The following is a 15,167-nucleotide window of genomic DNA, read 5'->3' on the forward strand; positions in this document are numbered from 1 at the left end:
GTAGGCTGGTAAACACAGGCCAAAGCAATCATTTCAGGTTGGAAATTGGGTTTATTTGAAGCTGCAGCCATATATGCAGAATGAGATGAGAATTCTTAAGCATTCCAAGCTTGGACCAAAGTATTTTGGGCCTTTCTGATAGTGGAAAAAGTGGGATATGATGCTTATAAGTTAGACTTTCTTGAGGTTGTCCAGCTTAATTCACCCAACTTTCCATGTTTCTCTACTTAAGGCTGCTAAGGAACCACCTGAAACTACTATTCCAATACAACAACTATGCAGGTTTTGCCCGAGTGGTAGCTTGGGAATATTTGGATGAGTCGCGTACTCGGTTTTCTGATTTTGAACTCCTTACTGATTTGGGTTTCGTGTATTCCCATCAGATTCGGATCACGTTGTCATCGTTAGGTTACTTGGTTTAGGTTGATTTCGACTATTCTCCGTTCGATTTTTAACTTAACCAAACGGTTATTAATTACCAACTATCCAAAATTAGTTTGTCCGTGTTGATTTTATCGATTATCCACAAAAATTTTGGTCTGTTTAAATTTATTTAGAAAAAAACAAATAACCCGACCCAATAACATATATAACTAAACAGGCGCCCCGAATAATCACTTAACGAAAACCCCATCGTAGTTTGCGCCACATAACAAAATAAGCAACCGATGTCCCAGCCGGAGCACTAATAAAATAAATCTTTCGTTTTCTAGGCTCTATCATAAACTCTTGGCAGCCACTGTCGGGAACTTTAATTTAGCCACTAGTTAATTTACAGGTTTCTTGCACATGAAGTAACATCAAGTTCTTAAACAGCCATGATACTCACCCCCAAGTAATTTAGGTGAAAATTATCTTATAAATTTAAAACCCAGTTGTATTTAAATTATTTTTAAAGACACATATACCAACAACACAACATCCATATCTATATCAAGTGTATCACACATTTTTTTCTTGTTTTATTGTTATAGAACACAACACATACCTACAAACCAAAATAGAATGCAGAACACAACACATACCTACAAACCAAAAATAGAATGCTGAATGTTGAACACTCCTTTTAGAGTGCTTTTGTTTCAACGATTTTAACTTCGCCTCATTGAGGTGTAGTGAACTCTTAGCAGCCGCTGTCAGGAACTTTAGCCACTAGTAAAAGAGGATTCTTCTTATGCATTACTGGCCCATCATTTTTCAAAGTGTCAATGTCTTTAGTTCCTTCAGGTAATTCCCAATCAAACGAGTAAACAAGATTCGAAAGAGCCAACTCCACAGTTGTAGATCCCAACAACAACCCTGGACAATCCCTCCGGCCAGAACCAAATGGGATCCACTCAAAGTCTTACCACCTTATAGTCCACGTCACTTTAAATTTATTTCTTTTACTTGACCCGCCCCGACCCCAAATTTTCTTACCATTAAGCATGACAATCGACTCCTAAAATAATTTCGCCCCCATACAAAATATTTATAGGTCCGCCACTGGATACGATACCGCAAAGCAACTTTTTTTGTAAATCATTTATTTAATTATACATGATACTAAGGTAAAGATTGTCTTACGACACAAAAATCATCAGTTTATATTAAATAGTGCTGACGGCTGAGTGAATGGGACGGATCACCAGCCTCCTGCATGTAGGTTAACATGTCAATAATAACAAAATTAAACAATGAATAATGAAACAAACGACTTACCAAAAAAGGACGAGAATATCATCTTCAGTTTAACTTTTGTCTTTTGTTGACTTTCTTTTCTGGGAAGTAGCATATACGCTGGTTAATTTAGGTAATTTCTACCAGCAGAAGCATAATGACTTACTTACTCATCATACCATCAACTCTCCTTCTCTTCATACTATTATTACTCCTTCCTATTATTATAAGATTTCTGTCAAAAACCCGCACTCTACCTCCAGGTCCACCTGGATTACCTATAATCGGAAACCTGCACCAACTAGACATCTCCGACTTTGAAGGCTACCTATGGAGTATTTCAAAACGTTACAGCCCTTTAATGTCCCTTCGCCTTGGTCGTGTCCAAGCTCTCGTTGTTTCTTCGGCAGAAATGGTTAAAGAAGTATTGAAAACCAATGATTTGGTCTTCTGCACGAGGCCGGTTTTAACAGGCCAAAAGAAGTTATCATACGATAACAAAGATATCGCTTTCTCACCGTACAGCGAGTATTGGAGACAGATGAGAAAGATCTCCACCCTTCATATCTTTTCAACGAAACAAGTGAGCTCGTTTCGTTCGGTTCGTGAAGAGGAGGTGTTTGACATGATCGATAGGATAAAGGCTCAAAGTGCTACCAAACAAGTAGTGGATGTAAGTGAAACTCTTATGGTTCTCACTAATAATATTATTTGCAGGATTGCTTTAGGGAAGAGACCTCCAGAAGGGACACGCTTTGATGAGCTTATGTTAGAGTGTCAAGAGATGTTTGTTAACTTCTTTTATAGGGATTATTTTCCTTTAATGGGATGGCTTGATAAACTCAACGGAAGCATTGCTAGGCTTGAAAGACTTTCGAAGACATGGACAAGTTCTATCAAGAAGTAATCGATGAACATCTAGATCAAAACCGACCAAACAAAATGCAAGATGATATGGTTGATATTCTGCTCAAACTCAAGCAAGATTCTTCAAATTGTCTCACATTTGATGATATTAAAGGTGTACTAATGGTGAGCATTTCACTTTCATCCCTAAATTCAGATTAATATCTACACTTGTATTTGACTGCTAAGTTTTTTTCTTTATGCAGAATATCTTGTTAGGGGGGACAGAATCATGTGCTTCCTCAGTTACATGGGCGATGACTTTGCTCATGAAAAACCCTAATACGTTGAAGAAACTTCAACAAGAAGTAAGGGAAGCAGTAGGAAGTAAAGGGAAAGTAGATGAAGATGATCTATATAAGCTTGACTATCTGAAAGCAGTAATCAAAGAGACACTTAGACTATACCCAGTCTTACCCCTTTTAATCCCTCGTGAATCTAGAGACCGATGTGTTTTAGAAGGATACGAGATACCCAAGAAGACTCTCGTGTTTGTGAACGCATGGGCAGTAGGGCGAGACCCTAAATGCTGGGAACGACATGAAGAATTCGAGCCAGAGAGGTTCATGCATAGCAGTGTTGACTATAAAGGGACAGATTTCGAGTTGATCCCATTTGGGTCTGGTCGGAGACGTTGTCCAGGGATGTTGTTGGGAGCTATGACACTAGAGCTGGCACTTTCGAACCTTGTTTACTCATTTGATTGGGAGTTTCCTGATCAAGGGACCAAAGACATTGACACTTTGAAAACTGCTGGGACTGCAATACATAAGAAGGTCGCGCTCCGACTCTTGGCTAAAACTCCCGATGATGGCTGCAATTATTGAGGGAAGTAATGTACCACATAACGCAGGTCTGTTCGTGGATTATCGGACCTGTGGTTTGTGTATAAACTCTCTCCTACCTCTTTATCATTTATGCTTTTAAGTTGTATGGTTTAGTAATAAAAAGGTTATCTCCATGCACATGCATGAAATTGATGCACCAAAAATATTAAATAATTTGCAAGTTAAGTTTTCTTTGACGACAAAGTGGATTTGACCGATCACATGCTTGTCGGTTCCTATATCAAAAACATATTTAACAATGAATAATGAGAACATCGTCATCAGTTAACTTGTAGACTCCAGAGTTATCTTGAATTATGACTATTTTTCTTTTCTTATTTGAAAATAAGAGGAAAAAAAATGCTTCAATGGTTTCCAGGTGAGAGATGAAGTTGTTTTGTTCCTAGGGATGATCCATCATCTGAAATAGTACATCCTGACAATGTTGTAGACTACATCAAGGATTATCTATATATTAAGTTAAATGATTCCCAAAAGTAATGCCATTTCAAAAGAAGTAACCACTATAAAACACATAATCCAACATCTTAGACGGGGCATTGCTAAAGTGGGCATTGCTAAAGTAAAAATTACTAAATTAGTTTGTACAAGTTACATCCCGTCAATCATCTTAATTACTTGACTTTGCAATGTTCACGGCCCGCCATTTGAAACGACTGATCCTGCGTGTTTCATAATAATTCATCCATTTAAAATGACAAGACACATAGATATCGTCCATCTAATTAGACAAACACTTACATAATATGCTAAAATTAATGTCAATCATCTAGAAACCAAAAAATTGTCACGTGAATATCTCCCATTTTAAAAGAAATAAAATAAAAAAATTCCTATATTTGGAGGTTTTCTTTTGTATGTCGGGAACCCAAATCAGTAACAAAATCTAACGATGAATAATCTAATAAGAATTGTCAAATAAGGACATGAACATCATCATCATCACCTGTTAAAGTTAACTTATTCATTAGTATTAGTTTCGAATTTGTTTCTGTGATTTCATGTTAACAACTTTTGTATTTTCTTGCATGTCTTCTTTCCATGAAATCTTGACATAAAACAAAAGGAGAGATATTGATGTGTGGGTAAAAGTACATGCTTTAAGTGTTTTATATTGTGTGTTTTACTTGTTTATATGTATCGAACACAAATACTTTGATAGGTTTTATGTTTACAGGTGTGCGGAGCTTAACGAAGCTTAAAGAAGCTAATTTAGAGCATTCATGATGGAGTGGAAATTAAAGTGATGATCTATGAAATGATAGAGAATTGAAATATGAAGACGTGGCCGCAAACGGGGAGGAAAACGGAGTTGAAACGAAGATTTTATGAAGAAAACAGTTTTGCCTAGCAGGACCGTAAAGCAGATTGACCAGACCGTAGCTTACGGTCTGACCGTAGCTTACGGTGGCCAGACCGTAGCTTACGGTCTGGTCTGACGGAAAAAGGGATTTTTAGTGATTTTTCTTCCATATTTAAGCCCAAAAACCCTAGGGTCGATTCTATTCGCTGGTCAGACCGTAAGCTACGGTCTGGTCTGACGGAAAAAGGGATTTTTAGTGATTTTTCTTCCATATTTAAGCCCAAAAACCCTAGGGTCGATTCTATTCAATATTATTCAGTTTTGGGGCGATTTTGAGGCTATCTTACACCACCGTAACACATCCTAATCACAAGATTGATCCATAAACATCTTCTCCAACATCATAATCAAGAGCATGAAGATCAAGATGCAAGGCTAAAGGCTTCATAACCATCTCCGGGTGTAGGGTTGAGTTGCTTGTTAGGTTTTGTTTATTCTAAACTTTAACTTTGGATTTGTAATTGATTAATCATTCGATTAATCAATTCTTTGAGTTTGCTTTTATGCTTACACGGTTTTAATTAATTGATTACTTAATCTTTTGTCAGTTAATTGATTTGTGGTCATCAACAATTAGGATTGAGTTCTTTCGTCATTGACCCGTTTATCATTAACCATATTATTGATTTTGTGTTTCAACAAGTAAAACCGATTATCAAATAGATTTTCATTTAACTTTGTCAATTGTTCGGATTCAGTTATGACGATCAACACGGTCAATCGTTAAGTCTTTTGGTTTACATATTCTATAAGAAACTGTCCAAAGAAGTTTATCAATTCCTTAACTTGTTGCAAAACCTGAACCCTAGAGTTTGGTTATTTTCATATAATTGTTTACAAACTACTCATTTAAACCGCTTGACATTGTATGTCCACTTTTAAGTATTTTTATAAGAGAAATTGAGTTCCACTTGCACTTTCCACTTATTCCCTGTGAATTCGACACCTTACTTGCCCTAGCTAGTAAAGGTATTTTACAAATATTTTTGATTGACCTTTCGACATCGATCAAAATGGCGCCGTTTCCGGGGAATCAACGCGCAAAGTGCTAGTTTAGCTTAGTTTTTAATTTTTGTTTTTAATTGTTTCTTCGTTGATTTTACGCTTGGTATTTGTGTGTCTTATGTGTGTAGGTAACTCAATATGACGTGGAGTTGGGTCTATGACCCACATGAAGGATATAAGGCCGTGGAGGACGATGACTCGTACAGTACACATTCATTTCATGGCCCACCTTCACCAAACTCTCAAGGCTTCTACGAGTCAGATAACCAAAGGAGCTTCAACCAACAGGGTCTCAACATGCGGTACCAAAATTATTCATCGCCTCAATCTGATTATGAGGGTTATTTTGGGTCAACAACAGGTAATCATGATGAAAACTCGTATCAAAGCAGTTCTCAATCTCAAAAGAGAATTAATGGTTACCAGTTTGAGGATGATTCGGAGTATGATAGTGATGGGTCCGATATGCCAAGTTTTGTAAGTTATCAAGAGGAGGAGGACTACTACTACCATGAACATCATCAACCAATATACGAGGAGGACCCTCAATATTATAATCATTGTGGTACATATCAAAGAAATTATCGGCAAGATCAAGAAGATTCCTCGGGTAACAAAGAAGTGTCTTGGAAAGACGTTATGGATTTTCTGAAAGAGATGAAGAGAGATCAAGAAGCTCACAATCAGGCTTTAAATCAGAGGTTAGAACTCCAGGAAACGTTTAATACTACTAAAGATAAACTGGTGAGTCAACTATTAGAAGAGGTGGCTCAAATTGAACGAGAACAAGAAAAGTTGGCTAGTGGTGCCATGATTGATGAGGAAGTGATAGAAGAGGATCTTGATCAATCAGAGAATGAAGTTGAGGATGTGGTTGTGGAGACTAAGGTGCTGTTTGTTTTTGCAGACATAAACTGTCTGCAAGCTGATTTCATCTGTTTTTATGTCTGCAACTGAAGATGTGGTCTGAAGATCTGCAAGCTGAAAATATAAGACTGTTTGTTTTTATAAGCTGATACTGTCTGCATAACTGTCAAACTTATCTCACAAGATAGAAGTCATTTATTCAAGTTACATCTAGTTTTTAGTCTTTGCTTTCCATGCCGATTTGGTTTTGGTGGGTGGTGGAAGGTGGTGGTGGTGGATGGTGGTAGTGGCGGCGGACGGTGGGTAGTGGCGGTGGATGGTGGTGGTGGACAATGGGTGGTGGTGATGGATGGTTTTGGTTGGTGGTGGACGGTGGTGGTGATGGATGGTGGTGGTGGTGGGTGATGGATGGTGGTGGTGGCGGTGATGGATGGTGGTGGTGGTGATGGATGGTGGTGGTGATGGATGGTGGGTGGTGGACGGTGGTGGTGATGGATGGTGGTGGTGGTGGCGGACGGTGGTGGTGATGGATGGTGGGTGGTGGACGGTGGTGGTGATGGATGGTGGGTGGTGGACGGTGGTGGTGGCGGTGATGGATGGTGGTGGTGGTGGCGGTGATGGATGGTGGTGGTGGTGGGTGATGGATGGTGGTGGTGGCGGTGATGGATGGTGGTGGTGGTGGCGGACGGTGGTGGTGATGGATGGTGGGTGGTGGACGGTGGTGGTGATGGATGGTGGGTAGTGGACGGTGGTGGTGGCGTACGGTGGGTGGTGGTGTTGGCGGACGGTGGTAGGAGCAGTGGATGAGAGGGTGGCTGCAAAGGGAGAAGAGTAGGGTTTTTTTGTGAAGATGTTTTAAGCAAGATTTCCTTGCTTTTCTTTTAAGATGAAAGAAGATAACTTCAGATCTGTTTTAAGAAAAAAAACAAACAGTCTTCAAGGGTAATGTCTGCGCGCCTGCAGACATTAGCTCCCTTGAAGATGTTTGAAGAAAAAACAAACACCCCCTAATACTACACCAGTTCCTCCGGTTACTAAAGAGCCATCGAATGCAACGGTTATAGTTGCCGATTATGAAGTTGTAGGACATGATCCAGACTTGTTGGAGCATAGAACTGAATGCCTAGACCCGGATGAAGAGATATCAGTAGAAGAGGCAGAGACTAAGATAGTTTCAAATCATCCCGATAATCCTCTATTACACATTATTCATATTGATAAAGTAGGGGATGATGACTTGAACTCGAATAAAGAGAAGGTGAATGTGAAGAATAGTGGGAAGAATGGTAAAAAGTGGGGTAATGTGGGCTCTATAGACATGTCAACCATGAGGAATAAGTTATGGGCCCAACACCTCAACTACCGAGCATACACGGGAAACTCAGTTGGAAAATGCTCAGATTGGCCCCGTTCAATATTTGATGTTTCGAAGATAAGAAAGAGCGTGTGGGATCGACGTCTTCACTACAGAGCATATGCTGGAAATTCTGAAAGTAAATATGCATTTACATCGACCCGCTTTGGTTTATCGGACATGCTGAACATGAAGAATGAAGTAGAACCGAGGCGTGTCAACTACCGTGCTTTTATAGGAAACTCAGTAGGTAAATGTTCCATGCGACCACCATAACCGCAAAATGAGGTAACGGTCTGGCTGAAGATCTTAACAAAAACTTAGCGCTGACCGGGAGGCAACCCGACTTTTTTATTTTGTTTTGTTTTCTTTATTTTTGGTTTTCTTTTTTGCGTGTTACTTTTTGTTTGTGTTTCGTGGTCATAGTGAACCCTAAGTGTGGGGAAGCTCATGGTGGTTTTGTCAAGATTCGGTGAAGTAGATATTGGCATATCATATTTAAGAAGTGTGGGTCAAGGTTGCAAAAATACTCATCAGCAGGACCCATTTGACATAAGAGATTTGAATCAGGTCCACGTGTCTCTCTCTATCTTTTATGTTTTGTTGATTGTTTAATACTTGTGTTATGGGTGGCCGGGTGGCGTGATGAACTTTGGGTCGTGTGGTTGGTGTTAGTGTCTATGTTTATGTTTAAAAACTTTATGTGTTTCGTTTAATGGTATGCAACTTTATTTAAATCTGGAGATGGGTAATTGGTTGTCATTTGAATTGCCATTGGTATGAATATCCTGTGTTTGCATCTGTTTTTGAAAATCTGAGTTACATTGAGGGCAATGTAAATCTCAAGTGTGGGGATGGAATATGGAGAAATTAAAAATATTTGTAAAATACCTTTACTAGCTAGGGCAAGTAAGGTGTCGAATCCACAAGGAATCAGTGGAAATTGCAAGTGGAACTCAATTTCTCTTATAAAAATACTTAAAAGTGGACAGACAATGTCAAGCGGTTTAAATGAGTAGTTTGTAAACAATTATGTGAAAATAACCAAACTCCAGGGTTCGGGTTTTGCAACAAGTTAAGGAATTGATAAACTTCTTTGGACAACTTCTTATAGAATATGTAAACCAAAAGACTTAACGATTGACCGTGTTGATCGTCAGAACTGATTCTGAACAATTGACAAAGTTAAATGAAAATCTATTTGATAATCGGTTTTACTTGTTGAAACACAAAATCAATAATATGGTTAATAATAAACGGGTCAATGACGAAAGAACTCAATCCTAATTGTTGATGACCACAAATCAATTAACTGACAAAAGATTAAGTAATCAATTAATTAAAACCGTGTAAGCACAAAAGCAAACTCAAAGAATTGATTAATCGAATGATTAATCAATTACAAATCCAAAGTTAAAGTTTAGAATAAACAAAACCTAACAAGCAACTCAACCCTACACCCGGAGATGGTTATGAAGCCTTTAGCCTTGCATCTTGATCTTCATGCTCTTGATTATGATGTTGGAGAAGATGTTCATGGATCAATCTTGTGATTAGGATGTGTTATGGTGGTGTAAGATAGCCTCAAAATCGCCCCAAAACTGAATAATATTGAATAGAATCGACCCTAGGGTTTTTGGTTTTAAATATGGAAGAAAAATCACCAAAAATCCCTTTTTCCATCAGACCAGACCGTAAGCTACGGTCTGGCCACCGTAAGCTACGGTCAGACCATAAGCTACGGTCTGGTCAATCTGCTTTACGGTCCTGCTAGGCCAAAACTGTTTTCTTCATAAAATCTTCGTTTCAACTCCGTTTTTCTCCCCGTTTGCGGCCGCGTCTTCGTATTTCAATTCTCTATCATCTCATATATCATCACTTTAATTTCCACTCCATCATGAATGCTCTAAATTAGCTTCTTTAAGCTCCGTTAAGCTCTGCACACCTGTAAACATAAAACCTATCAAATTATTTGTGTTCGATACATATAAACAAGTAAAACACACAATATAAAACACTTAAATCATGTACTTTTACCCACACATCAGATATATAAGGGTAGATTGTGCTTTTATCAGATTTAACTTTTAGATCTCATAACATTCATATTCCATATTCCGTTGTTCGAATTTAGACTAAACTATATTCATGAGAAAAATGCATATGATTCCTACAAACCCAAATACCTATTAGATTAAGAGCATTGAACCCGTTCGTATCGAACAATATGCACAAATAAGAGCCTCCTTTGGAACAAACTAGTCAGGCATCAAAGTTGCCTACTGTCAAAATATTTAATACTTTGTTTAGTCAATTCTAAGTCATTTAAACGTTTATATGTGTTTAGCCTAATATTTTGTTTTTATCTTCTTTTTTGGTTTTTTACCATGGGCTTGGAGTTTGGACTCTTGGAGGCCGCTTGTTTTGTTGGGCTCATGGACTTTCAAGTCCCTCATGGAAGCAGCACAAGAAAATATATATTATCAAGAAATAGAAGATAGGGTTCAAGTTTTCTAGCCGTTGTCTTCTCTGACTTTAGCTCTCTCAAGTCTAAACCCAAATTAGTGCTTCTCTTTGATCAACTACTTTCTGAGATACTCAGTTGATATAGTGCAGAATATTATTTGTGGTTTGTTCTTCTCTGATTCGAGTTGTTCGTGGTTTTAATTCTTGTGTATTAATTCTTACTAATTGTTATCTAATTTGTTAAAATGGGCGATAGTGGTGTTGATGATGAGGTTCTTATTAGTAAACTTGATATTAATAATCCTCTATATTTGAATCCTAGTGATTTGAGTAACTTGTCTATTGTTAGCATAAAACTCAAAGGCACTGAGAATTATTCGGTTTGGTCAAATGCTATGAAGTTAGCTTTACAAGTTAAAAATAAACTAGGATTTGTTACAGGTAAGTGTATAAAACCAACTGAAAAAATGATGTGTTAGCTAATCAATGGGATAGATGTAACTCAGTTGTGTTAACTTGGATTTTAAATTCTGTTTCTGAAGAACTTTATGTGGGTCAAGTTTACTCTCAAAGTGATTTTGAGGTATGGGAAGATTTGAGGGATACTTATGACAAGGTTGATGGTTCTGTCGTTTTTAACCTGTATCAAAAAATAAATTCTCTAAATCGGAATGGATTAACTGTGGCTGAGTATTACCATAGGCTCACCACAATGTGGAAACAGTTTGATGCCATGGTACAATTTCCCTCATGTTCTTGTCAGGCTTCAAAAGGTTTTAATGATTTTAATCAATTAATTAAACTTATGCAATTTTTAATGGGATTAGATGATGTATATCAACCGGTTAGAACCAATCTGTTAACTCGTGAACCTTTACCTACTATCAAAACAGGCTTTTCGATTGTATCTAGGGAAGAATCACACAGGTTTTCTAGTGGTTCTTCCAAAGGTCAATCGCAAAATGTTGGTTTCTTATCTAAAAACCCTCAAAGTTTTGACAATAAGAAAATGTTTAACAGAGGTCATAATCCAAATCTCAAGTGTACTCATTGTAATAAAATTGGCCATACGGTTGAAAGATGTTTTGAAATTGTTGGTTATCCCCAGTCAAATAGGTTTAAACCTGCTTCTAAACAGTTTTCTTCGTGTAATTCTTTTCCCACTAAAGGTTCTTCATCTAATTCCGTTGTTAGTACCCTAACTCCTGATCAAGTGTCTAAATTGTTAGGCTTGTTAGATGAAAAAACTAATGACGGACAACAAAGATGTTAGAGGTAATTTTTTGTCAAATTTCTCAAGCCAAAATTTTAGAAAAAATATATTTTGTTTTAATAGTAAAAACACACCCAACCTTAGTTCTAGTTGGGTGGTTGATTCTGGTGCTAATCAGCACATGGTTATGAGTGACAAAAACGTTTTTGGTGCTATAGATGTGACTGAGTTTAGTATTAGTGTGAAGCATCCAAATGGATCTAATGCTATGGTAACTAAAATTGGAAATTTTAAACTAAACGATGATGTCACTCTCACCGATGTGTTTGTAGTTCCATAATATAATGTTAACCTAATGTCCGTTTATAAGTTAGCTAAGGATAACAAGATGTCTGTCTTATTTAATGAAGCAAATTGTTATATTCAGGATTCATTCACAAAGAGAACCCTGGTGACTGGTAGTCAAGTTGATGGTTTATATCTTTGTGGTGAGTCTTTAAACAATTTTAAAGTTTGTTTTAATAGTTTTCATCAAGTTAATATGTGGCACACTAGGCTAGGACATCCTGCACATCACGTGTTAAAAGTCTTAAAAAATGATCTAGGTATTAGTTCCATTGATGAGTCTTATCCTTGTGAACTTTGTCACTTAGCTAAACAACGTCGTGATCCGTTCCCTTTAAGTGATAGAAAACTAATAAGGTTGGCCAATTAATACATTTAGATGTGTGGGGTCCTTATAGAGTTCAAAGTAAAGAAGGATATGGATATTTTTTAACTATTGTTGATGATTTTTCAAGGGCTGTGTGGGTATACTTAATGAAAAATAAAAGTGAGGTTTTTGATAATATTCAAACTTTTTATATGTTGCTAAAAAATCAGTTTGAAGTTAACATAAAAATGTTTAGGAGTGATATTGGGACAGAATTTGTTAATTCTCAAATGAAAAATTTTATTAAAAATCATGGTATTATACATCAAACCTCGTGTACTCACACACCTCAACAAAATGGGATTGTTGAGAGAAAACATCAACATCTTCTTAATGTTGCTAGGTCTCGTTTATTTGAAAGTAATGTACATTTGAATTTTTGGTCTGATTGTGTTTTAACTGCAACTTATTTGGTTAACAGGACCCCCTCTTCGGTGTTAAATGGTAGGTCTCCTTATGAAACATGGTTCGGATTTAAACCCTCTCTTAAGCACTTGCGCAATTTTGGTTGTCTATGTTTTAGTAAAGTTTTAAACAATACAAATAAATTTGAAAAAAGGTCAATTAAGTGTGTTTTTCTTGGTTATTCTAATACTCAAAAAGGGTATAAGTTTGGGATTTAAGCAAAAAAACAAGTTTTAATTTCTAGAGATATCAAATTTTATGAGTCTATCTACCCTTTTAAAAATATTGATGTCCCTAAGGATTTGGAACTTGATATTGATACTTCTTTAAATCATCAAAAAAAATTTAATATGTATTTTTCTGAAAAAAAAACAATGATTGTGCAAGTGGGAAAATTCCCGATGATGAAGAGGGGGTACAACATGTTTTAGCCGATGATCAGCATCCTAGTGATAGTTCACCTTCTGACAGCGAGGCTATGAATCAGCAGCTGTCAGAATCGGCGGATAATCTTAATGGTGTAGATCATGAGGTTGAAATATCTGATGAGACATACTCTCCTGAGGGCTCAAATGCTTTTGATATCAATGAACATGTATCAGTAAGGAGATCTACTAGGAATACCTGTTTACCAAAGAAATTGCAAGAGTATGTCATTGAGGGTAAGGTAAAATATGGTCTAGAAAAGGTCTTGAATTATTCAAATTTGTCATCTAAAAATTTGTGTTTGGTGTGTGTGTTAAATAAGAGTGTTGAACCAACTTGTTATAAACAAGCTTGCAATGATGAAAATTGGATAAATGCTATGAATGAAGAAATGAGTGCATTAAATAGAAATAATACTTGGGAAATGGTCGAGTTACCAAAAAATAGAAAACCCATTGGTTGTAAATGGGTCTATAGGATTAAGTATAAGTCCAATGGTGAAATAGAGCGTTATAAAGCCAGATTAGTTGCTAAAGGATTTAGTCAAAAAGAGGGTAATGATTTCGATGAAACATTTTCACCGGTTGTGAAAATGGTAACAGTTAGAATGATTATTAGCTTAGCTGTTGAAAAAGATTGGAATTTGTATCAACTTGACATAAATAATGCTTTTTTGTATGGAGAACTAAGTGAAGATGTTTATATGTTACCTCCTGAAGGTTATTTTTCAAAAAATGAAAATAAAGTGTGTAAACTAAAAAGGTCTTTATATGGTTTAAAACAAGCTCCACGAATGTGGAATCAAAAACTTGTTAGTGTGTTAATTGGTTATGGTTTTGAACAAAGTAAGAGTGATTACTCTTTGTTCATAAAGTCTGATAAAGACTTTTTAATCATTCTTTTAGTATATGTGGATGATATTGTTATAACGGGTAATAATGAAACTGAGATAAACAAAATTAAGTCTATGTTAAATACGTCTTTTTTGATTAAAGATTTAGGTTTACTTAAATACTTTCTTGGAATTGAGGTGTTAAGGTCCTCTAATGGGATTTGTTTGTCTCAACGAAAATATTGTGTTGAACTTTTAGCTGAGTTTGGTTTAACTGCTTCCAAACCTGTAAATACACCAATTGATTAGAATCATGTAGTAACGAATGTGTGTAAGAAGGATGAAACCTTACTAAATGATATTTCTGTTTATCAGAAATTAATTGGTAAGTTAATTTATCTTTCTCACACACGTCCTGATATATCGTATTCTATTCAATTCCTTAGTCAGTTTATGCATAGTCCAACTCATGCACATTTGCAGTTGGCTTTTCGTTTGTCAAGATATTTAAAAAAATCTCCTGGTAAAGGAGTGTTGGTAAGTAAGGGTGGAGGTTTTGGATTAACTGCATATGCTGACTCAGATTGGGGAAAGTGTCTTTCCACAAGAAGATCAGTGTCTGGGTTTTGTGTATTTTTTGGAAACTCTTTGGTTTGTTGGAAAACAAAGAAACAACCAACTGTGTCTCGCTCTTCTGCAGAAGCAAAATTTAGTTCCATGGGTACTGTGACATCTGAGATAGTGTGGTTAATAAACTTTTTAAAAGAACTAAAAGTTGATGTCGAGTTGTTGGTTCCTTTGCACTGTTATCACAGTGCAGCTATTGCTATTAGTGCAAATCCTGTTTTTCATGATAGGACTAAGCACTTCGAGATTGACTTGTTCTACCTTCGTGAGAAAATATCTTCCGGACTGATTAAAATTATAAAGACAGATTCTGAAGAACAGCTTGTTGATGTTTTCACGAAAGGTTTGTTTCCATCTCAACATGTGTTAATTTGTGACATGTTGGGTTTACTAGATTTGTTTAAATGATAGAATTGAGGGGGGGGGGTGTCAAAATATTTAATACCTTGTTTAGTCAATTCTAAGTCATTTAAACGTTTATATG

At 36.6% G+C, this 15,167-nt stretch overlaps 1 protein-coding gene and 1 pseudogene across 2 annotated transcripts; both read left to right on the forward strand.

The window, feature by feature from the left end:
* The first annotated feature begins 1,816 nt into the window (after positions 1-1,816).
* On the forward strand, positions 1,817-3,392 carry LOC143543784 (6,7,8-trihydroxycoumarin synthase pseudogene; annotated as a pseudogene). The gene is made up of 2 exons (XR_013137142.1): positions 1,817-2,691; positions 2,772-3,392. The product of XR_013137142.1 is annotated as a 6,7,8-trihydroxycoumarin synthase pseudogene (transcript).
* Positions 3,393-10,713: 7,321 nt separating this feature from the next.
* Positions 10,714-11,741, forward strand: LOC143543785 (uncharacterized). The gene is made up of 2 exons (XM_077036029.1): positions 10,714-10,909; positions 11,011-11,741. The coding sequence occupies exons 1-2, from the start codon at positions 10,714-10,716 to the stop codon at positions 11,739-11,741; spliced, it is 927 nt and encodes a 308-aa protein (XP_076892144.1).
* The last annotated feature ends 3,426 nt before the right edge of the window (positions 11,742-15,167 follow it).

The sequence above is a fragment of the Bidens hawaiensis genome, unplaced genomic scaffold (genome assembly GCF_021521415.1).
Source record: "Bidens hawaiensis isolate Kalapana, Puna unplaced genomic scaffold, B.hawaiensis_p1.1 tig00013298_1, whole genome shotgun sequence".
NCBI lineage: Eukaryota > Viridiplantae > Streptophyta > Magnoliopsida > Asterales > Asteraceae > Bidens > Bidens hawaiensis.